We start from the raw sequence: 23,383 nt of genomic DNA, 5'->3' as shown, positions 1-23,383 counted from the left end.
CCAATGTTAGCAGGTGTTAGCAGGTTTTTGTGCAGTGGGAATGAGGCTAGGGTCTTTGTTTCGGCCATCTGCTCGCCAGAACAGGTGAATTCAACATCCTGGAATTCAGTTAGCTCTTTTTCTCAGTGTATTTGTAACCTTTTTGGACAAGATTAGTTTAAAATCACATTCATTTATCAAACTGCTGAGAACTATCTCAACTTGCAAAAACAGCAGCAAAAAATGATCATCTGATGATCTGTGTTTTCCCAAATCTGTTTATTGAATTTTTCAAACAAGACAGTTAAGGACAGTACAAAAAGAAAGTAATAATGAGTCAAACTAAAGGGGATTTAACAAAAGTATCTGTAGCAAGTGAAAGAAAAGGCACTACAAAACCAAGACAGGACAAGACAAATACTACAAATCAAATCAGCACCCAGACAAAAAACAAAAACTTAAACTTAAAAATCAGTTAAGATAAGTGGCCTGAGTAAAAAAGCAACAACAACAACAAAACAAACAAACCAAAAACAAACGTGAAATAACTGTTGTTGGTTGGACAACTTTCTGTCATATCACAATTTAATGTCTCTTAAATACATGATCAATCATTCTGGGATATCTGGAAAGTCCAGCTCTTGAACATGTTTGAAAAAGGGGTCCCACGTCATGTAAAACTTCCTCAGCAAGCCTTTCATTATGCACCTGATTCTTTCTAGCTTGGCAAAATTAAGGACATCCCCTATCCAAAGAGTGTGTGAAGGGGGTTTCGGAGACTTCCACTTAAGTAATATCAGGCGCCTGGCTAAAAGCGTGACAAAGGCTGTAAAGTTTGCTTCAATGGGGAGACTGGCACTGTGGGTGGGGTTACACTGAATAGTGCAATCATAGCGTTAAGCTCTACAGATCTCCCAGTAACCCTCGAAATTGATCCAGCGATTTCTCCCCAGTAGGTGTCTAACGCAGGGCAAGACCAGAACTTGTGTACATGGCTTGCTGGTGCTTGGCGGCACCGGTCACAAGTTGGGTCCACATGTGTGTATACCTTAGAGAGCCTGAGCTTTGTGAAATGGGTGCAATGTAAAATTTCGCACTGGATCAGCCAATGTTTTGCACAGATAGATGATTTGTGTACTTTTTCAAGGATATCCTCCCAAACTTCCTCAGGAATCTCCTCTCCCAGATCCACTTCCCAAAGTTTTTTAATAATGTTTAAGGAGTCAGTGGGTAAATTAGGAAACTGAGGGAACCTACTGCTAACAAAACTACGGACCTGAAGATATTTAAAGAAATGTTGCTTAGTTGTTGAAAATATGCAAAGGCATTATTAAAATATAGGTCTTTGATTGATTTAATGCCTAGGGTGGACCAAATTGTAAATGCACCATCTATCAAAGATAGAGGAAAGACATGGTTTGCAGTTATTGGGGCTAATGTAGAATATGACTGAAGACCAAAATGACGTCTGAACTGACTCCAGATTCTTAATGTTGTTTTGACACTTACATTTTTTGTGAAGTCTGAACAGGAACTCTTAATGGGTGTATGAACTAATGCTGGAAATGAGACTGGACCACAGGAGGCATCTTCCATTTTAAGCCAGATAGGAGGGGCGGTGGCTGTATCATACTGTAGCCAGAATTGCATTATTCTAAGATTGGCGGCCCAATAGTAAAACCTACAATTCAGTAGAGCCATTCCCCCCAGCACCTTTGGCCTCTGTAAAAACTGTTTTCTTATCCTTGGAGGTTTTTTATTCCAAATAAATTCTAAAATAATGGTATCAATTCTACCGAAAAAAAATTTAGTGAGAAAAATAGGCATACATTGAAAAAAATATAAGAATTTGGGGAGAGTGTTCATCTTATTGGAATTGATTTGGGCGACTAACGATAGATTCAGTACTGACCATTGGTCAAAGTCTTCTTGGACACGAATCAGAAGGGGAGCAAAATTAGCTTTATATAGGTCTCTAAACTTGTCAGTTACCTGAACTCCTAGATAAGTGAAGCAGTGCTTTGAAATCTTAAATGGCAGGCTACGTAGTGGGTACTCATAAGCAGCCTTATTTCATGGAAATAATTCGCTTTTATTTCAATTTAATTTTAATTTTTAGCACCAAATGAGTCAAAAATGGTAAGAATCGCAGGGATAGACACTGAAAAATTAGAAATATAAAGGAGAAGATCATCAGCATAAAGCGAGACTCTCTGTTCCAGTCCATTCCTGAAGACACCTGTAATACGGGGGTCACAAGGAAGCGCGATAGACAGGGGTTCGATGGCTAAAGCAAATCAAAGAGGACTCGAGGGACAACCCTGCCAGGTAGAGCGATGGAGAGGGAAGTATACTGACTGGGTGTTATTAGTCTTCACTGAGGCTAGGGGGGATGAATACAATAGCTTCACCTATGCAATAAAACTTCCACCAAAGCCAAACTTCTCCAAGGTGTAGAAAAGATACTTCCACTCCACCCGGTCAAAAGCCTTCTCTGCATCTAAGGATATCACAGCTTCTGGTACAGAGGGTGTGGGAGGATAGTAGACTGTGTTAAAAAGATGTCTTAAGTTAAAAAAAAGTGCCTGTTCTTAATAAAGCCGGTTTGGTCACGAGAGATGATGGTTGGTAACACATTTTCTAAGCACGATGTGAGCATTTTGGACAGCAGCTTGAAATCCACATTTAAAAAGCAGATTGGTCGGTATGAGGAGCAGCCAAGGGGATCTTTATTCTTTTTCAATATAAGGGAAATAGAAGCTTGATTGAGTTGTAGTAATCAGATTTTCCAAAGTTTTAAACGTACCAGGGTGAACTAAAGTGATCTGTGTTTTTAACAGAACTTGGACAGCAAAGGAGACTCAAAGGGAAAGAAGACTTCAAACAAGCCACTGAAAATACTGGAGGAAGATGATGAGGATCTCAGTGCCCTGAAGGACCCGTCTGAGAAGGTCAGTAGGACACTTACAAGTTAAACCATTGTCCTGTCAAGCATTACTTAAATAGTTTACCTTAAAATAAACAACATTTACAAAACAAAGCAAAATGGGGCTTGTAAAAAGTAAAGCAAAGAGAAGGACACTGGTTTCCAGATGTTTAATGAGTCTGAACCCCATCTTTCCCACCTTATTGCACTGAGCCATGCACAGACCCTTTCACTGACACTAGGGACTGTCAACTTGAGAAAGAGATCTGATGTCGAATTCTGTTCCAGGCATGAGCTTTCACCACAAAGCAATCTGATGAAATTTCATCCCCTAAATCTGCAATCTGCATTTAATGGATTACAATTTGCGGTGATCGCATCCCTGCTTAGTATTGCAGTGTTAAAACACATATAACTTTTGAGTCTAATAAAATAAAGTGAGAACTGGGGCTCTCCCTGAAGTGTTAAGCCATCCCGACTCCTGGTACCAGTGAACTAGTCTGTTGCTACTGCTCTCCTGTGCTTTGAGGAAACTCTGGAACTAAACTTGGGCACTGGTCAAAGTATTTTAATAAATCCAGGTTCTAGGTACTGTCAGGGTTTAAACAGGAAGGAAATCCAAGCACTCCAAAAATTTGAAAAATGAGGGGGGACACTACATTAAAAAAAACCTTTATTATAGCAGCTATCTCTTTAAATGGGAACCAGAACCAGTAGGAAGCCATAATGTGACCCAGATGATGACGTGATGGCTTCCTAACATGTTGGCTTTTTCGGTGATCTGGCCACTATAATGAAGGCTTTTTAAATGTAATTTCCTCCTCGATTTTCACAATTTTGGGGTGTCTGGATTTCATGCTGTTTCCCATTTTCCATGATCAGCCGACACAAGTTTTTGACCTTTTGTCTGATTATAGCTTACAGAGCAACGAGTTATCTCTCTCTTTTTCATGGTCAGGGGTTGCCAGCGATGGCGATTGTGACTGGTCAGGCAAATGCGATGTCACATCACAAGAAATGATTTAACTGCAGCATGTGAATGGACCAGAACAAACGGTATTTGCAGGTCCTCCTTAGTATTTGTTAGAGGACATCATTCAGAGAGCTTGAGTCACTAACTAAAAGATGAAACTTTGGTAAAATGCAGCAGAAACACTTGAAGAACCTGGTAGTAAAAGCCTTACAGGGTTCTTAAAAGTTGAGGTTGAGTTTGAAGTTCCCATTGCGAAAAAACAATCTTATGGTGATGATTGCTGATAGCAAAAAACTCTTCACATTTCCTTCCATTGTTCAGGAGATGTTTACAGTGAGCTGGATTATACACAGAGTTATTTTCCTCTTCAAAGCAAATGAACCAGGGGTCTCATTTATAAAACTGCGTAGGATTCATAGTAAAAGTGAACACGCGAACAAAAGCTGAAAATTGCTTGCACTGAAAAATATTCTTATTTATAAAACTGTACTTACACCTGTCAGTCCACAGTTTCCTTTTATAGATCTTAAATCAACTTGGAATTGTATGCAGGTGGGTCAGCCTCATATTCAACCAGAAAAGCACCTCATGAATGTCAATTAGCCGGCTGATCAATGGATCCTCACAGCGAATCACGGGAGCTGAGTGTCACCACAGTTTACAGCAACACACTGATTGTTTCACAGCTTGCCAAAATGATCACTACAATCATTGGTATCATCGACTGTGGGAGATCATTTCAGGATGAAAGACTAATAATTGAACACAGGGGAGTGACATTTGTTGTTGTGAACTGAGCCTGTATTTCGATTTGGACTCACAGTGAGAATATGGAGTGCAGTGACTGTGCGAGAGCGGCCACTGGCTTTTTTTCCAGACTTGACTAATTTACAGAGTTCATATGTGCACGTGATGAAGATGTACTGTATGTGAGGTAACAGGGAGGATGAGTGTGTGTGTGGAGACATCGCTGTGGCTGATGTCTCCAGTGGGCTCTGTGCACACAGTCATGTTCACTGCATTGATTTCAAACACAAAAAATACAATTGGACTTGGTGTTATGTATGATCAGTATCAGAAGATATTATTTAACAATGTCGACGCGCTGTTTTGCAATTACCTAATGCCATATCATGTGCACATTTCACCGTCTGAGATGCGTTTAACAGCTGAGTGTCGGCTGCACCTCACAGTCCGGCCATCTCCTCTGCGCCTCAGGGGGGTTGTGATGGTGATACAGTGCTGATAAAATAACGTGCCGAATTCAATGCAGGATTTAAGTTGTCTGATAATTTTTACAACTGAAAGGCTCACTACTAGTAGCACAAATAAAATGGCTGGACAAAATGTTTATGATAAAGTTGATCTATAAGTAACTCATGCTGTTAGGCAACATTTCATGTGTGATTGAAAGGCATCATTATACGTGAAATCCTGCCTCTCACATTTAATTTGAGCAATCTGGCCGTCTGTGTCAAATTTCTCGCCTCCAAAATGTGCGCACTCATGGGTCAGTTTCCTACAGGTGTGCACATTCTCCCAACAAGTTTGTTTTTATAGATCACAACTTTTGTGTTGGAAGTGGTGTTCATCCCTTTCAGGGCTCTTTTTGTGTGTATGCACTGTTAATAAATGAGACCCCAGGTGACTTTAGACCAGTAAGAAAAAAAAAAAAAAACTGAATAAATCTGTGTCATGATGGAAATTGGTGGTTTTTAATGCAGCTCAATGCTAATGGGCTGCTAACTACTGTGGCCAACACAAAAGCATTAATGTCCCTATGTAGAACCAGTGTTTGGGTTGTCCAGTCTGGGGTACTGTAGAAACATTGTAGATCGGGGCAACACAGTGCTTCATCTATAATCGTATGCCATGACACATTTTAACTTCATCAAGGAATTGCAATTCCTGTGCTTTTGGTACTGCACTTTGGGCTTTTGATTTTAAAAATATTTAGATTAATTGTGCAACCCTATTCTATTCTAGCCTCTGGTTGATTGTCATTAAAGTGACATGAATTCAAAGTGTCTGGTTTGCAAAACCCTCTAGTATTTTAGTTCTTGGTAATTGAGAAAATAACTTAACTAGTAATTAATAATTAACTTGACCTCATAAACTTGGAGTTTCCACCTTGATTTTGACAGCTTTAAGAAGGCCATGTTAAGCAGCAGAAGCTGAGGAGCTTATGATGTTTTAACCCTGAGGCAGTGTTTGGTGCATTTTACATGCTTTTCATTCTTCATTTTTTGTTAATTTTGGCTGTGTTCATGCATATGGTAGTGTAAACACAATTCTTACATTTAGACTGTTAAGGTTAAAAAAATGCTCCATTGAAATCCATTCAAACTGCAGATTTCGATCCCACAGCCATCAAAGCATAAAAACATGTACTATTATTTCTGGGTGTCATTCTGCGTTCTTTTGCGTTGGAGTTTGTCATTTTTACAAGTTTTCACCTGATGACATAATTTTTACCATATCCTGCATATAGAGAAAATACATGCTATTTTCCTTGGTTCACTGTCACAATCAATGTTGCTGCAAATCATTGACGTATCCCAGGCTGTGATTATCCAGCTAATCTACTTTGAATAGATAGATAGATAGATAGATAGATAGATAGATAGATAGATAGATAGATAGATAGATAGATAGATAGATAGATATACTTTATTGATCTCAAAACTGAGAAATTGGGGTGTAGCAGCGCCATGCAGTAAGAACAAGAGAATAAAGAGCACACATTATTAATAGAATATAAAGGAATACGCTCAAAAAAACTAAAAAACTAAGAGACTGTACATATATACATATATACATGTGTAAAGTGCGGAACAGTATCTGAATAAATAAAAATAAAGTCAGCAGTGTAGAGTGACATGGAGCTAAGACCGGAGTTTAAAGAGCAGACAGAGGTGAGTTATTGTACAGGTGGATGGCTTGTGGCAGGAAAGATTTCCTGTATCTGTCCTTTCGACAGCGAAGCTGAATCAGTCTGTTGGAGAAGGTGCTCCGCTGTCGTATGTATATGAATGTAGTATATTGAAAATAATATTTTTATTTTTAATCTAAAAACATAGTTGGATCATGACAAAAACATTGCATGTTGGTGAAATAAAATAACTCAATGAAAGTAGAAGATGATTTTTTTTTCTTAAACCTTGATTTTGAAAAGCTCATTTTGTGCACAGAGTGATACAAGTGTGTGTAATATTAAAGCCAGCTCTAAGGGTTATACCACATTTCTCACCCTTACTTTAAGGTTTGGTTCACCCATTTTTTCTCTCATCTCTAGTGGCATCTGTCCCTGCAGATCAGTTTGGTTTTATTCGTCCAGGTCTATGTGAGATTTCTGCCTCTACCCCAGTAAGGTGGAAATCAGTAGAATTTAATATTTGGCCCTCAACACTGTCTCCTTAGTACAAGACCGAAAACCCCCACTACAGCGGACATGGTCCTTTAAAAAATTCACCCTTTTGAATTAAAAGGTGAATATGTGTCTCTCTCCTCCTTAAGGACTTAACTGACTCTGACCCCGAGCCGTCCACTCTTGAGAGGCTGGGGGCTGGACCTGGCTCAGGATTCAAATGGGAAAGCAGTGTAGGTGAACCCCCTTCCCAACAAGCCTGCCTTGCCTTGCTTTTTTTTCTACCTGACCTTAAGCTTTGGCTTTAATCACCAGCAACTGCAGACCTTTCCCTTCTGACCTGTTTGGTGCTCACTCCTGACTACTCAAACTCTTTGTTTGGCGTGTGCTGTTAAAATGGTCACTGACTCTGTAAGTGGAGGCTCAAAAGGAGACAGAGGTTTGACTGAGTTGACCTAGAAATGTGTGATTTCCTGACAGGCTTCCTGCTTTCTATGAGTGTTCAGAAGTAATGAGAGCTAACCTGCTCGTCGGGATCAGGATTGACGACAACCCTGAATGCAGTGCTCTGAAAGAAATGCTGCCGATTTGCAACCAGCTCTGTGTCAGACAGACTAAGCTTCATGTTACGAGTGCCTGAAACTCCCTTCTCATTTGCCAGCAGGGATGGATGGATTGATATTAATTTTGAACATGTAAGGCAAATAAAAAAAGGAAAGATAAAAATGAAACAAAGGTCCCAGTTATGTTTTCATGTTATCCGATGGACTTTGGCCAGTGCATTGGTTGGGGGGGGGGGGGTCTTGGCACTCGCAGCACAGCTGTAAGGCAAACACAGTTCATTCAGGACCTAGTACCATGACACAGATCTGGTTGAAAATCGATGTTTTCCTGAAAAAATGTGTGTGTGTGAAGAAAATGCACTCCCAACGGTTGATCTACGTACAGTGCTAGTGGTGCTACTGTCCCTGCCCCAGATGTCAAGTGTGCTTCTTAATTTCAACTTTCCTCACTAATAAATACACAATAGAAACCCACAAAATGTTAAGAAAAGTAATATTCGCACACCTATTTTCTGTATTAAATAGAGAACTGTACACTTTTTGAATTCAGTTTTCTCTCGATAACGGGAGACTGACGAGGCTTAATTGCTATGTTAACCCATCATAAAACACACTTTGTTCAAACTCAAAAGAAACAAAATAAAACTCACCCAAACCATCGTAGTTACTCTTTTTAGGAAGCTAGTTAACAAGTCCACTGTTCCAACAATCACCAGCTCTGGTTTGGTCAAAGTAAAATAGATGTAAAAAAAAATCATGTTATTCCCCACAGTCTCTCCGTCTGCTGGCCACCGGCTGTTTACAGTCCTGTTACTTCTCCCACCACCACTGTGTCTTTAGGCTCAGCTGTCTGTTCCACTGATAGAGACCAGAGACTGAGCTCTGGTGGTGTGTGCTGTGCACTACACACAGTGAGTTTAATCGAAAGAGGAGCCCCATGGATTTATGACGGTATTGAAAAACATACCTTTGGGATTTCTAAATATACCTGGTATAATGTAATACCATGATACCTCCCAAGCCTAATAAAAACATTTTCACAAACCTCGACAGTGGCCAATGTGCTGCTGCAGTTCTAACACAACTTTGGAATTCCAAAACAGCATCAAAACATGTACTGTGATTCAGAAAGAACAGTATTTTTTTAAAGTAGACGTAATTCATAGAGGAAAGCATGTATTGCCTTGATGTGTACCTTTTTTGAATAAAGTTAGTGTGTCAGTACAGCACAGTCAGCCAGCAGAGAGCTGCTGTAGCCCTCGGCTCTCTTTATGGTCTGCTGATTTGGAAACAGAAGCTCATTTCCTTCTTTCATCTGGCAATTTTACTGCTTTCAGAAACCTAAACGACAGAAATCCTGTTGATGTGTCTGTATGTTTGTGGGCCAAAATAGAAGTAGAACAGCATGAAGAGAATCTGCCAGGGACTGGTGTTGTGCGTTAAGCTGATTATATTAATAGAGATGCAAGCACCTGATGCATTGAAGTCAAAAGCCATCTATTTGCAAAGGACTCACACTGAGCCATTCTGTTACAGATAAAACGCAAAAGTTAGTTCTCTCACTTTGTGACGTGCTAACACGTTTTGGTTTTGATTACCTTATACTACATTTACACTCACTGCAGGATATGAGCCAGTGATAAGCATAGAAGTGTAGAGTAATGAATGCAATTCACCTGTAATTGTCAAATCAGAGGCCACTGATCTCATACATTACATAAAGCATGTAGATTTTTTTCTAGTTGTTTTTAACATAAAACTTTGTTCTTCTTGCTCTGTGTTGGTGTAAGTATTCTAAAGGTCAGTAAATAAAAAATAACTTGCTGTTGGCTTTTTAACCTGATTGATGAGTACATCAGTTGAACACATACAAGGTTCTCACCCATGTGGAGTTCTTTGACATTGTAGAGTTTTAAGAGACTTGTTTAATGTATTTGGGGAATTAAGACCCAGACACACCAAACCGAAATTAGAGAATTAGTGACGACATAAGCCCCCCTCACGTTGCAGTGTCTCAGCCAAAAGCTAGAACATGAGCACACCAAACTCGTGGCCAACCAGCACGTATGTTCGTACGCCTGCATGAGAGGAAACCCCCCTATACTAGCAGATGGCGGTCATCTGTCTTTACCATTTAAAAAATGAAACAGGAAGATCACCTTGATGCTAGTTAGCCAGTTAGCAAATTAACAAAACAATCTAATGTTGAAAGTACAAAGCAGATTTGCTAACAACACAAACTATCAGGAAATTTTTCTGCCAAAATATACTCATGGCAGGAGAAAAACGATCAACTTATAGAACAAGTTTGTTTTGACCTCGCATCCTCTCGACTTTGGCAGTTTGTTTACATTTTTCACTTCTGTTTCTCTTCCCATGTGTTAAGCTGCAATGCAAGTCAGAGTCATTTCATAACAAGTCAGGTGCCACTGCCAATTCAACATTCATGTAGTTGAGTCAAGAGCCAATGGTGCGGGACACACTGCATGGGCGAGGGCCACGCACACTCCAACATTGACCTACAGCCGACTGTCGGCTTGGTGTGTCAGGGCCTTTAGAGACATTTGGGGATGCTGATTAGCCTTTCATCATTAAAAATCAAGGGCAAAACTTGATTTATAGGCCATGTATGGAATCAAAATTCCTGAAAATTGTGTCAGTTTGTGTCAGGAGCATGGTGGGAGCCCTGAAGTGTCAGCATGGTGTGGTGTGGACTTAATGCTTTCTGCACTCAGGTGTCGCTACATAAGCAAAGAGAACGCTGTCATAATGAACTCTACTTCTGTTTCAGCCGGTGAAAGATGACCCACATTTCCATCACTTCCTACTCAGCCAGTCTGAGAAGGTAAGAGGAATCATGCTCAGTATTTTGACACTTGCGTTCTATAATATTTTCTCTTCTCTTGTTTTGCATCTGGATTAGTTTTAGGTTTGAGTTTTATATTGTCCTATCAGCTTTTCATGTTTGATCTTGTTTGTTAACAAATCTGAGACTCCGTAAAGTTGTTTTCATGTTTTCTTCTGAGAATGTCGGCCTGGCTCTGATTTAGTCAGTACTCATAAAGATCTTTACCTGTCTTTGGGACATACAGTCCTGACTGTAGAGAATTTGGAAGAAATAACAATATCCAGGCGGAGGGCTGAGTCCCTGCAGATACACCTCTACACACAGAGAGAGTGGGTCATTAGTGATAACTGAGAGGGATTACTGCTGTATGAGTCCATACATAGTTTGTGGGGAACATCCTGCATTGTTTATCTTTAATGTAGTGACTGTAATGTGAAATAGGTGTTACAGTGGGATGTATGAAGAGAATTTTGGTCACTTCTGTCTGTTTGCTTACTGTCCACAGCCAGCATCATCAATGGAACCCATTAGCAAGCGCCTGAAGATCATTGAAGAGGTGAAGTATCTCATTAACTTTGAGTAAAACTAACCAGTTAAAATGTTCCAACTTTAGTGGATCTACTTTACCTATCCATTTGAATTTTAATGTGTTTTTTTCTTTAATAATAAAATTTTAGGGATATTTTGTTGACAGTTTTATTTTTGATGTGCAGGACACAGGGTCAACATCTATCCAAGCAGCAGACAGCACAGCCATCAATGGCAGCATCACACCCACAGATAAAAGGTATTCACACATCCTAACTGCAGCATCACACACCATTATCAAAATGACTTACCACATTTAACAAAAAAAAACAGATCATGAGCTTAAAGGAATACTTCACCCACAAAATGACAATTTTTATATCAACTAGTCATTCAGGGTTACAGTGAATTCATGAAGAAACACTTGTTTTTCTCACATGCCTGCACAAAAAATACAGAACATATTAATTGATTGGGGACCATGTTTTACAACAGCAAAACTATTTTTTAGTGCAAATGCTTGTGTTTGTGAAGTATGCAGTATACAGCTGGATGAGTGACACTTGGATTATACTGCACGAGTAGTGTGAGTTTGTAAACAGATATTGTGATATAGTTTTGCTGTTGTTAAATGTGGTCCTAAGTCAATCATATCAATATGTTTGCCATTTTCTGTGGAGGCATGTGAGAAAAACAAAGTTTTCCTCACAAATTCAAGGTAACATGGCGTAACTAACAGTTACAAATGGTTATTTTGTATTAAGTATTTCTTTAACACCTAGGATTGCTATTATTGACTTTGTTACCAACCTTTTAATGGGTTACGTGGACATAAGAATGTAAATATTTCTTGCTCATGTTTGGATTTGTTTGTTGTGCTTGGACTTTGCCCTTCAGGATAGGTTTCCTGGGTCTGGGGCTGATGGGTAGCGGTATAGTTTCCAACCTGTTGAAAATGGGTCATGTTGTCACAGTGTGGAACCGCACAGCAGAAAAGGTACTGTCGTCCAGCACAGAGTCAATACATGACCCTCCCATTGAAAAGCATAAAAAAATATGGTGGCCTCAGAAAAAAAAGTCCCTAGTAGACACAGCCCTATTTGCCTCTACCACTGTTCAAAACATCTGGCTTTTTCATACAATGGGAAAGGTTAACAATTTGCAATTACACCTGGGTCAAATGACTCTGCAGTAGACACAAATAGTTATCAGCTCCTGCTGTGATGGAAATTCAACACCTGGGTTAATGTGTCAATTTTTTCCCCTTAGCTAGCATGATGCAACGGGGCAGCGACTGACTGAATAAGTAAGAAATATAAAAAAAAAATAGTAACCACAGTAACATTTCTCTGGCTTCCATGTTGCTTACCAACTAGTTTCTCGCCTGTCCATGGCGTCGAACATGACACGTCAGAAGAAAAAAAACACACATAGTAAGGCATTATTGTCTGCTGCTGGGCACTGTACACAACTCTGCTCTACTGGCAATGGAAAATGACAGGATCACCTATTTTTAGGGGGTTTTCCCATGTTTAAAAAATCTGTTTACACGCTATAGTTTTGGTAGAAAAGGAGTTGTACAGTCATGTAGCCAGTTTGGTACATTAACAATTAGGAGAGTTTGATTACAGAAGCCAGATTTAAATTTTAAACATCAGTATTAGCCCAGAATTTCAAAATTGGTGCATCCCTGCAGACACCACGACATGAATTAAACCAGAGGTTGGCAGCGCTTATTTGATTCTTAATGACAATATTGGCTGCATTTGCTGCATTGATGTATCATGTGTGGCATGCTGCTGCTGCTTTAGAAAATGACCCCTGCCTGCTGTGTTGCAGTGTGACCTGTTCATCCAGGAGGGCGCCAGGTTAGGCCGGACTCCTGCAGAGGTGGCCTCCATGTGTGATATCACATTCTCCTGTGTCTCTGACCCAAAGGCTGCCAGGGATGTGAGTAGCAGCTCAGCTACAATAAATGGCTTCCTGTGGAGGTGTGAATGACCTGCTTGTTGCTAAAAAAAACCCTCTGTGTGTGTTTGTTGCTCTCCAGTTGGTGTTGGGACCCAGTGGCGTGCTGCAGGGAATCAGGCCGGGCAAATGCTACATAGAGATGTCCACTGTAGACCCGGAGACCATCACAGAACTCTCACAGGTATACACTAACTCAACAAACACACAACTTTATTATAAGTACACCAGAAAAAGTCACTCACTATATCTGATTTCAAAAAAGTTTTACCAGCAGGAACCATTCCGAATCCTTAAAACGACTGCAACTTTCACATCCACCTGAAATATTTACAGCAGTGTTTTTTATCGTCACTGGAGAATCATAAGTAATGCTGTATTAACCCTTAGGGCCCCCTTTAATATTTCACACACTGGTATTGCTCTTCACACAAATGTGCTTCAAGCTTTAAAAAAATGTTATTACCATGAGTATTATTTTCTACTTTCACTGACATAATTTTTTTGCCAACATTAGTCCTAATCATAAATATCAAACATTCATACAAATTTGAATCCTCTAAATGCCAAGTTTTTTTCATGATGCTTTTATTTTTTAGATGACCCCACCCTCCCACACGCACACAAAAAAAATATTTTCAAGTGCTATATGCTTAGTAGATTATTAATTTTTTGATTATCACAGCCTGGGGTGTGATAATCAAAACTAGCAGCAGCATTGATTTTTATACATTATTAATGCCAGGTTTTTGCATGATGCCATTATGTTTTTGAGATGAAAAATCCCCCACAAAAATTTAATTATTTTCAATGTACTACAGGCAAGGGTTTTTTTTAATGATGACAGTCTGGGATATGTCAGTGATTCAACATTGATTGTGACAGTGCAACTAGTTGAAATAGCATTTATTTTCTCCACATGTCAAATATGGTAAAAATGACGTCATCAGGTGTAAAATAGTAAAAATGACAAATTCCAATTCAAAAGCCCAGAATGACATCCAGAAATAATACAATGTATGTTTTTATGCTTTGATGGCTGGGGGATCAAAAATGTCAGTTTGAATGGGTTTCAGTAGAGCATTTTTTGCACTTAACAGTCTGAATGTAAAAATTGAGTTTCCATTGTGTATTTTAGACTTATTGTAGGAGCTGAGCTGGAAATTCACTGATTCAACTAAAATACACAATCTTGCCAAAATGTATGCCATATACATGAACACAGTAAAATACACTAAACTCTCCTTAATGGTTAAACTGTTTTTTAATGTTTGAATGTCAGGTAATCACATTGCGGGGCGGCCGTTTCCTGGAGGCTCCAGTGGCAGGAAGTCAGCAGCTCTCCAATGACGGGATGCTGGTCATCCTGGCAGCTGGTGACAGAACCGTCTACGAGGATTGCAGCAGCTGCTTTCAGGCCATGGGCAAAACCTCCTTCTTCCTGGGTATGTAGGGTGCTGTGATACACGACAGCTCCCAGTTCAGTGAGGCAAATGTTCTAGGTTCACACTCTCACAATAGTTTAAACGTTAACAACAACTGGGCTATGTCTTGGCTCTGAGCAGTTGCCAGGAAACCAACAAAGACTCCAGAGAGTTAATGGTCTTTGCATAGCGCATAACCTTCTGTAAAACATAATTTTTAAGCCACGTTTAGACGAGAACAGCCCTACTAAAACCAGAAAAATCTGTCCTTTGCATTAAAAAAAAAAAATCTGTGTTCATATAATAACATTGTGAAAATCCTCATGTACACAGATCTGCAAAAACAAGTGAAAACAATGTAGTATGCTTGCCAGGCCAGTAGTTGGCAGTGTAATTTTGCAATGACACACCACAAATGAAGCACCATGGCACCATGCACCAGCTTGCTTTTCTTTGGTCATTACCTTTTCCTAGTAGTCATTTTTACTGAGCTGACCTTGAACACATCACAATGAAACCTTATGGAACCTTGTTTATTTCGCTAACTAGTGGATTGTAATGCTGTAAATGGTGTAGTCTCCCCTCTGGTTCCTGTCTAGTGTGTGTTTCAGTTTCAGAATGCTTTACTGCAGGCCAACACAACTTTAGACATACACACACTAAAGATGAGTGTTATTTCACTGTGGTCACTGTCACATATCCCTCCTTTTATGTGTGTTTATAAATGTTTGTGTGTTTTCAGGTGAAGCAGGTAATGCGGCGAGGATGATGCTGATCCTCAACATGGTGCAGGGCAGCTTCATGGCCACCATTGCAGAGGGGCTAACGCTGGCCCAGGCCACTGGCCAATCACAGCAGACCTTCCTGGATATCCTGTCGCAGGGCCAGATGGCCAGCACCTTTGTGGACCAGAAATGCCAAAGTAAGTCCACACAAAAGAGGTCTGAGGTTTTTTATGTACTGACTTACCTGAACCCTGCTTATCTTTGTTTTTTTAACCCTTTATTCACCATTTAGTGTATACATACTGTATAATCAACTACAAAGTCAACAAAGTGATGATATAGATGATATATGATATAGATGAGATATTGGATAAAAGTACGAAAGCAACAACAATAATGAACATAGATACTTTAAAAAAGAAAAAAGAAGACAAAACAAGAAGAAAATCAAACAAAAGACAACAAAAACAAACAAGCAAAGAGAGCTTTGGTTGCTTGGAATGAGTTACATTTCATGGAAGAGTTTGCAGGAATAAAAAATTATTTTTATTTTCTTAAGATATTGTTTTAGGTTTTTTTATGGCCTTTATATGATAGGACATACGTAGCGTTAAATGGGGAGAGAGGAAGGGGTTGACATGCAGCAAAGGGCTGAGGCAAGACTTGAACCTGCAGCCGCTGTGGTGAGGACATAATCTTTGTACATGGGGTGCCTGCTCTACAAACTGAGCCACCGGGTGCCCCCTGGTTTGGTATTATTAATTCTTTCTGCTTATGTCTACACACCTATACTTTTTTAAGATGTTCTTTTTCTCTTTTTCCTTTCCTGCTTTCCTCCTTTTCCTTCCCCTCCCCGGCTACACAGTTGTGTTTCCATTTATATCCGTTTTGTGGCATGAGGCTCTGTGACAGAGCTGAGAATTGTTGAACACATTTTATTAAGTTCTCCAAGTTTTTTTTGTTTGTTGTTTGTTTTTGCCAAGCTGATTATTTTCCTAGTGACATCTGTTATGTTAGGAGATCTAACCATTGTGAGATACTGAATCCTGAATTGCCCTCCTCGTGGTTTTCTTTTGTTCCTTTTCAATGTTACCTGATAAAGTTTTGAGTGGCTGTAGAGAACTGCTTACATGAACACTGTTAGACAATTTCAAACAAAAATAATTTAGAATATCTTTGAAGTTAGGGTAATAATAACCATTTTTCTTGCCTCTTCCAGATATTTTACAGGGCAACTTCAAGCCAGACTACTATTTGAAACATATTCAGAAGGACCTGAGACTAGCCATCTCCATGGGTGACATGGCCAACCATCCAACCCCAATGGCTGCAGCAGCCAATGAGGTAAAACTGAGCAGTGTTGTTACTTTGTACAGCAATAAAATTTAATATTTTTATTGCTGTTATTCCTTTGAACTGGTGACCAAAAACTGCTTTCCACTCAGCACTCATATTGTGATATGTGTTTTCAGCATGTTAAACAACGACGGACAGTAATTGTGAAGTGGTGCTAACACCCTTCATGATCGTTGTGTTTGAAAATGAAAACATATAAGTGTGCATGCAGCTTATGTGACAGCCCTGTGATAGTCTGGTGACCTGTTCAGGGTTTAAAAAAACAGAAGGTGCTGCCTAGGCGTTTGGTATACTGCTCTTTTCTAATAGAAAGAGTGAGGGCCGATAAAAGGTTTGATAGGAGATTTGCTAGAGCTTAATGGCTTAATGACTTCACATATTCTGCCAGCTGGAAAACTGTAACCAATCCCACACTGGTTGGCTTATGAGAAAACCAAATTCACGATGTTACAGTATCAGCCAGTCTAGAGGAAACTGTCCTCTGGCAGTTCTTCAAATTTGGCACAAACATCCACTCTGAAGACTGAGGAATAAACTGATAAGAATCTGGGCGTGACCTCACAAAACATGTTTTTGGCCATCACTTAAGAGTTCTTTTGCTACTTATGACATAACACAAATGTCTAACAGGATAAAATGAAGTGCTGACATTTGATATGAAATATGAAAGCGATATCATAAGATCACCTTGAGGGAATTTTTTGTGCGAGGGAACTCAATGCTGAATGGATTAGATCTTGGTGGTCAAAGGACAAGGTCACGGTGACCTTTCTTATGTCTAATTCTTGTAAAAGTGATGCCTCAAGAGCACCTTGAGGGGATTTATTCACATTTGACAGAAATGCTCATTTGGACTCAATGACAGGCTGATTAGAATTTGGTGTTCAAAGGTAAAGGTCACTCCATCTCATTTTCATGGTTAGAATCTGATGGTAAAAGGTCAAATTTTAAGTTTATGGTGACCAAATAAAATGTTTTGGTCACAACTCAAGAGCCACCTTGAAACTGTGCTGATTGTAGAGATCTTCTGTGTGTGAAGCAGCTGTGTTTTCACAGACATTGGATGTAAACTGCAACTCGAATGCTGTGCAGGCAACCACATGGTGGTATATCTACTTTTTTGTTTGTTTTTAATGAAATGGGCACATCTTTTGCATGTATAAAGAGGTGGAAAAATGGGGGTACTGTGACAGAGAGAGGGAAAGTGAAGAACGTGGCGAGAGAGAGGGTTGGATAAAGAGAGAAAGCCACCCTGCAGCCACTCCAACCGAGGGAGAAGTGTGTGTATCATGCAGCAAAAAGTGCTGATCATCATCTGTGCACAGCATCGTCATGTATCGCTGTGCACATTTAAAGACATAGACACACCAAGAGGCCTAGACCTTTCTGCCAAACCTGCCTTATGCAAGACAAAAGAAATAAGAAAGAGAAGAAGAAGTGGTGCGGGGAAACATGTCAGCCCTTAGCTTGTACTAAAGGTTTTAATAGTGAAATGTATGTATTATTTTAAATAATTTACAGGAGAGGTTAGGTTTTAATAGGGCTGGACCAAAATATTTGACTATTTGAATATTCGTTTATTGGTTAGGTATTCGTTTTCCAATTTAGGCATTTGGAAAATTGTTTTCTTTTTTTTTTCCTTGCAGAGGATAAAGGCCCACTGCTGTCCCACACATAGTGACAGGAATGATCATTTTACCAAGCGGTTAAATAATGGTTTATTGACTGAGTCAAGACATTTCTGTGTCGGTGTGAGCAGCACTGCAGCGCAAACATGTGAGCCCCCCCGCAGCTCAGCCTGAGTGGAGCCTTTTCTTGCAGCACAGAGTAGATTAATATCTATACCTTCCATAAAATGAGTACAATGATCATTGCAGATGCACTACAGAATTTAACAGACTAACTTAGAACACTGGACACAGATTACTGTATTGTGTAACTATGAGTTTTTTTTAGCTTTACAAGCTATAAAGTGTCACAGCTGCTGACAAGCAGTCAGAGGCACACCGAACTCGCTCTCACCTAACACTGAAGCTCCAGGATCCCATCTCCGCCTCACCTCCCTCGTCCGTGAAGCAGAGGCGTTTTTACCTTTATTTCTCTCTAAGCTGTTGTGTGTGCTGACAGAAAATTGAAATGTTCTTTTAACCCCTTGCAGTAATATTGAATCCTTTCTAACAATAAATGAATCCATAACCTGAAATAACAACAGGAGTGAAGCATGTGTAATACAACAGAGTCCTTTTTGTTTTTGCTGTTCCTGTGCAGGTTTACAAGAGGGCTAAGGCACTGGACCAGTCAGACAACGATATATCTGCAGTCTACAGAGCCTACATTCACTAGAGCGAGGTGTGACTTCTCCTCTGGACCACACAGTCTTTAATCCCTTCTTATTTCTCCCCTGTCATGTAATGAGGTTTTTTTGTTGTTGTTTTTTTTTTGTTTTTTTTTAAATTCTAGTTGTTTTATTTCATTTTGCCACAGCGCCGGCCATGTTAGCTGCCCAAAAGTCATGGGGTTGTAATTCCTTTGTTAGAGGCAACCTTGAGCATTGCACTGACTGTACTGGGGGAATCTATGCTGTATGAGTGCTCCAGATCAGGTTGTACTACTGCAATTAGCTGTGGGGGCAGTTCTGTGGATGCATAAACCCTAAAGAAGATTGTTTTTTTTTTTTATTCCTGTGCAAATGTTGAGTATATTTAATTGAGTGTGATCTTTGCTTTTCTTTTAAATGTCCAGAATTCCACGAGAGAAAACACCAAGAACATGCCACTGCATTGCCTTAATATTGTAACCCCTCCAGTCTCTCAATAATAGTATTTATTTATGTTTCTTTTTAGGTCTTCTTGGTGCAGTTTGGCCATGGCTTGTTTCTGTATTTGACAAGATGATTTCTGCTTTTACGTTTGTGTTAATGATCTTTCTTGAACAGGTTAAGGACAGAGCAACAGATGTGTTGAGGCCTTAAAATGCAGTAATAATTGATATTTCTCATCAAGACTTGAGATTTCCACATTTGAAACCCTTTATTCTTGTGTTTGGAAAAGTTCTCATTTACAGTGTTTTTTTTTGTTTGTTTTTTAATATATTACAATGAAACTAGATGAATCCACTTTCTGAGTTGCATTTTAACTGAACGGCATCATTGAGCCCCGACATCCACGGTGTTTTTATCAGGTAGTTAGAGATAACAGTTGTGGCTGGGTTTTGAAGGCCAATTTTAGACCATCATGGGACACAAGTACATGATTAAAAACCAAGCTAATCAAACAGTTAGATGTGGGTTAGTGGGTGGATAGTTTCTTGACTGTCTAAGACTGAAACTGAAATCTGTAGAATAAATACAACATCTGAAGCTCTGCACACAGCAGCTAATGGACTCGGAATTATTGATAAACTGCTACATCAGTCTAACCCCAAGACACACACACACACACACACACAACTAAACAGCTGAACAGTTGGGCTAAATATGGAAAGGTAACGGTATCAGAGTTAACATGAATTCTGTTTTATTATTTATTTCTGTTGTCAGGCTCAAACAGATTTTGGGTTAAAAAAGGGAGGGATAGCAGGTGGTCACATGACAGGGTCAGGGTCGATCTTGACTACGTAGTAGAGGTTTTCACAAAGTTCACCAAGTTGTTAGTAAACGGCCTGATTCAGGTCTGGACAGTGACTGTTAAATTGGCCACATCAACCGCTGTTAGCTCATGACGGACTCATCCTGAACGTCTGCTCATAATTAACAAAGATGTCAGTACAGATATTGGAAACCAGTTTTAGATCATTTAGAAACAGGGTCTCCACACATAGTTTGTCATCAGAGAGCACTGATAGGTTTATTTTTTATTTTTACACTGTAAAATATTCCGTTCACCACAGACATACTGCACTATGCTTGAATAAAAAAATGAGGGGGATTGCTATTAAAAAATGCATTTTGTTGAAAATAGGAACTTTGCAAAACATGTTTTAACTTTAAAATGTTTATGTCCATAACTGCCTCATAACCTCATTGCGCTGTGTTCACATTATGAGCCACATCACAACAGCGTTAGCAGCTACATTGTTGCTCATGCGCTCGGTACCGCAGTTACGTTGCCACAAGCTTGTTTGTGTGTGCGACTTGCTACAAAGCACCTTGACTTAACGTCATCTAAAGTTTGTATATAGTCCTAATAATGTCTGTGCTTTTGATTAATGTTTGAGCTTCATTTTAACAACGCATTTCATCGCCCATTGTCTTCCCGTGTGCACCACATGCACATAAAGCTTGCAAGTATTCCAGAGATGATGGTTTTCTGTAGGCGGATGCAGAAGTTGCCTCACTGCGGTTCCCTTACAGAAACCACCTTGGATCTTTTAATTGCATTTTGGACCATTGCAGAAAAAAGCTCTGTGGCAAACAAACATTTATAATACTTGCATGTTTTATGTTAAGCAAGATAATCCTCCTTTTTGAAGTCTAAATGCAGTCACACATAGAAGAAGAAGCTAATGTTAGGCTATAGACAAGCCACAGTATTGTCCCAATAAAAGCTGTGTTCAGCTTGATAACGTTCTGTAGCCTCATTCAGCCACTTGTTAGGAACTGCCTTTTTCAAGACATAAAACTTCAGAGTTCACATTGAATTATTTACTGACGGGCTGTTTGTTGTAGAACAAAATGTGAAAATCTCTAAAGCTTGTGTTAACCACAGACCTAATTTCAGGCTTCTAACCAAAAACACATTCAAAAACACCTATTGGAGCCAGAAATGTTGAAATGCTAACTTGTTTCTAGGTTTTAGGACTCATCACTGGGTTTCTCTGTAGTGCCAACTAACCATGCTAAATAACATCACAGCTAGAAACAAAAGCATGTGATTGGTTGACGCATCATGGTATCTCCGGAGCGCTAAAAAAAAGTTGAGGCTTCCATTGAACATGAATGTAGCTTGTTGTTTTGTTGTTCATAGTGTGAACGCTGCAGGAGGGTTTTTGATGAGGTCCTACTTCTGCAGAGTCCAGTTCTGTTGCTGCAGGTGTCAGGTCTGTGTATCAGAATATCTAATACATTAATACCTGAACGGGTCCAAGCACACCTCTTAACAATCTGGATATGCTGTATATCATGATCATAATTTGATGAACCCTTTGAAACCTGGAATGACATCTTTTTTCTTGTGCTGCTTTCAGAAACTTGCAATTCTGAACTGTGAGCAAATGTGGTGGTTTGATTTCTTTCCCAAAAAAATGAGGAGAAGGCTAAAGACAACTTGGTAAGAAATGCCCCACAAATTGCAAGAAATCAGTAGAATTAGATAAGTATTAAAAGCAAGAGAAAATGTCTAGGGAAGAAAATGATGGCACGGGAAAATCTATATTCATAATTATCAAAATTAAATATATTTAAAGTTATTTTTCAGAATTATAGCTTTCTAAGCAATTCTCTTAGGTCAATTCCTTCTCTTTTTCCTTTCTTTTTCATCTTTTTTATTTTGCCACAATTTTCTTGTACCTTTTACCAATTCCTTGCTACTTTTTGGGTCATTTCTTCTTGCATTACTCATTGCTGATTTCCATGTTTGTTTTTTTTAAAGAGATCAAGCCATTTCTCCAATGTTTCAAAATCAATTTCTGCATATTAGGTAAGGGTTATTAGTCTGTTTTTAGTATTTGGTACAGACCTGGCCCTGGGAAGACCTCTACTACATAGTCTAACACACTCTGCACAAGTATGCAGCTGCAAATGATGCAGCAAAGCTGTGCATGCTCAGCCAGAGGTGTTTTTACCTGATAAGAGGAAACAGCTGAGTTTCTGTATCTGTTGGAATTCTGATGACAACATGGCTTTAAAGGGATAGTTTGGATTTTGTGTATAACCTACAGTAGATGTCGGTTGGCACGCCCCCAGTTTGGACAAACAGATTGGCACTCGACACAAAACCTAAGCAATGTACTGCTGAGCAATAAAACACATATATGCATACATTTCACCACATACAAAGGTCCCACCTAAAAAGGAATCAGTGCACACTATATTGAGAGTATTTTTCAATGTTCAGTCAGTCAGTGATTTCTGATAAAGCAGTTCTATCATGTTCCTCAAAGCCAGACTCTATTGAGGAAAACAGTGATTTCAAAACGCTGAACACAGGAGCTGCTGGTCTACTGCTGCTATAACCAGTTACATTTTTAAAAGTCATATTTGACTTTGACGTTTTAACTGGTTAGTTTAGATTCACCAAAGACACAATAACACTGACTATCTGATCGAAGTAGCGATGGACCTGCAGCTCCTGCGTTCAGTGAGCTTAAATTCCTGCTTTTCACAGTGAAGTCTGGTGGCTTTACAGAGAGCACAGATGGGAAACTGAAGCTGTGCATGGTTTCTGCATTAAAACAGGGTGTCTGACAGAAAGCTGTAAAAATAATCTCAATATAGCGTGCACATAATTTGTCATAGATTTTTTCACTCAGGACTTTTATTAGGTGCAAAAATTGTATTGCTGACCCGTCTACAATCTACCATATGTAATACACTGACTGGATAAACACCTGGTATAACCCCAGATTATCTGAACTATCCCTTTCATCTGTTGGTGACTATTGGAGGGCTCTTTTCCACCACTAAAACTGATCCAGCACAGTGTGTGAAATCTCAGCTCAAGGCATCAGGTAGCATATTTTGCAGAGTAGATTTTGGGTTTTATACTATTCATGTTCATTTTCTGTCAA

At 39.4% G+C, this 23,383-nt stretch overlaps 1 protein-coding gene across 2 annotated transcripts in view; it reads left to right on the top strand.

Moving 5' to 3' along the window:
- The window catches only part of glyr1 (glyoxylate reductase 1 homolog (Arabidopsis)), a 28,315-nt gene that overhangs the window by 3,525 nt on the left and 1,407 nt on the right, over positions 1-23,383 (top strand). The window contains exons 5-16 of one of the 2 annotated variants that reach the window (XM_042505029.2): positions 2,820-2,930; positions 7,395-7,478; positions 10,600-10,653; positions 11,162-11,212; positions 11,370-11,443; positions 12,082-12,181; positions 13,024-13,134; positions 13,235-13,336; positions 14,435-14,597; positions 15,319-15,498; positions 16,521-16,645; positions 18,926-21,924. In XM_042505029.2, the coding sequence (XP_042360963.2) occupies positions 2,820-2,930; positions 7,395-7,478; positions 10,600-10,653; positions 11,162-11,212; positions 11,370-11,443; positions 12,082-12,181; positions 13,024-13,134; positions 13,235-13,336; positions 14,435-14,597; positions 15,319-15,498; positions 16,521-16,645; positions 18,926-19,000 (1,230 nt within the window). In that variant the 3' untranslated portion in view covers positions 19,001-21,924. The remainder of the gene's footprint in view (positions 1-2,819; positions 2,931-7,394; positions 7,479-10,599; positions 10,654-11,161; positions 11,213-11,369; positions 11,444-12,081; positions 12,182-13,023; positions 13,135-13,234; positions 13,337-14,434; positions 14,598-15,318; positions 15,499-16,520; positions 16,646-18,925; positions 21,925-23,383) is intronic. The other variant, XM_042505030.2, reaches the window with a different exon arrangement.

This window comes from Plectropomus leopardus, chromosome 18 (genome assembly GCF_026936395.1).
Source record: "Plectropomus leopardus strain MGB_pleo_1.0 chromosome 18, ASM2693639v1, whole genome shotgun sequence".
Lineage (NCBI taxonomy): Eukaryota > Metazoa > Chordata > Actinopteri > Perciformes > Serranidae > Plectropomus > Plectropomus leopardus.
Note: the sequence above shows the minus strand (reverse complement) of the source record. Positions and strands in the feature narration are given on the sequence as shown.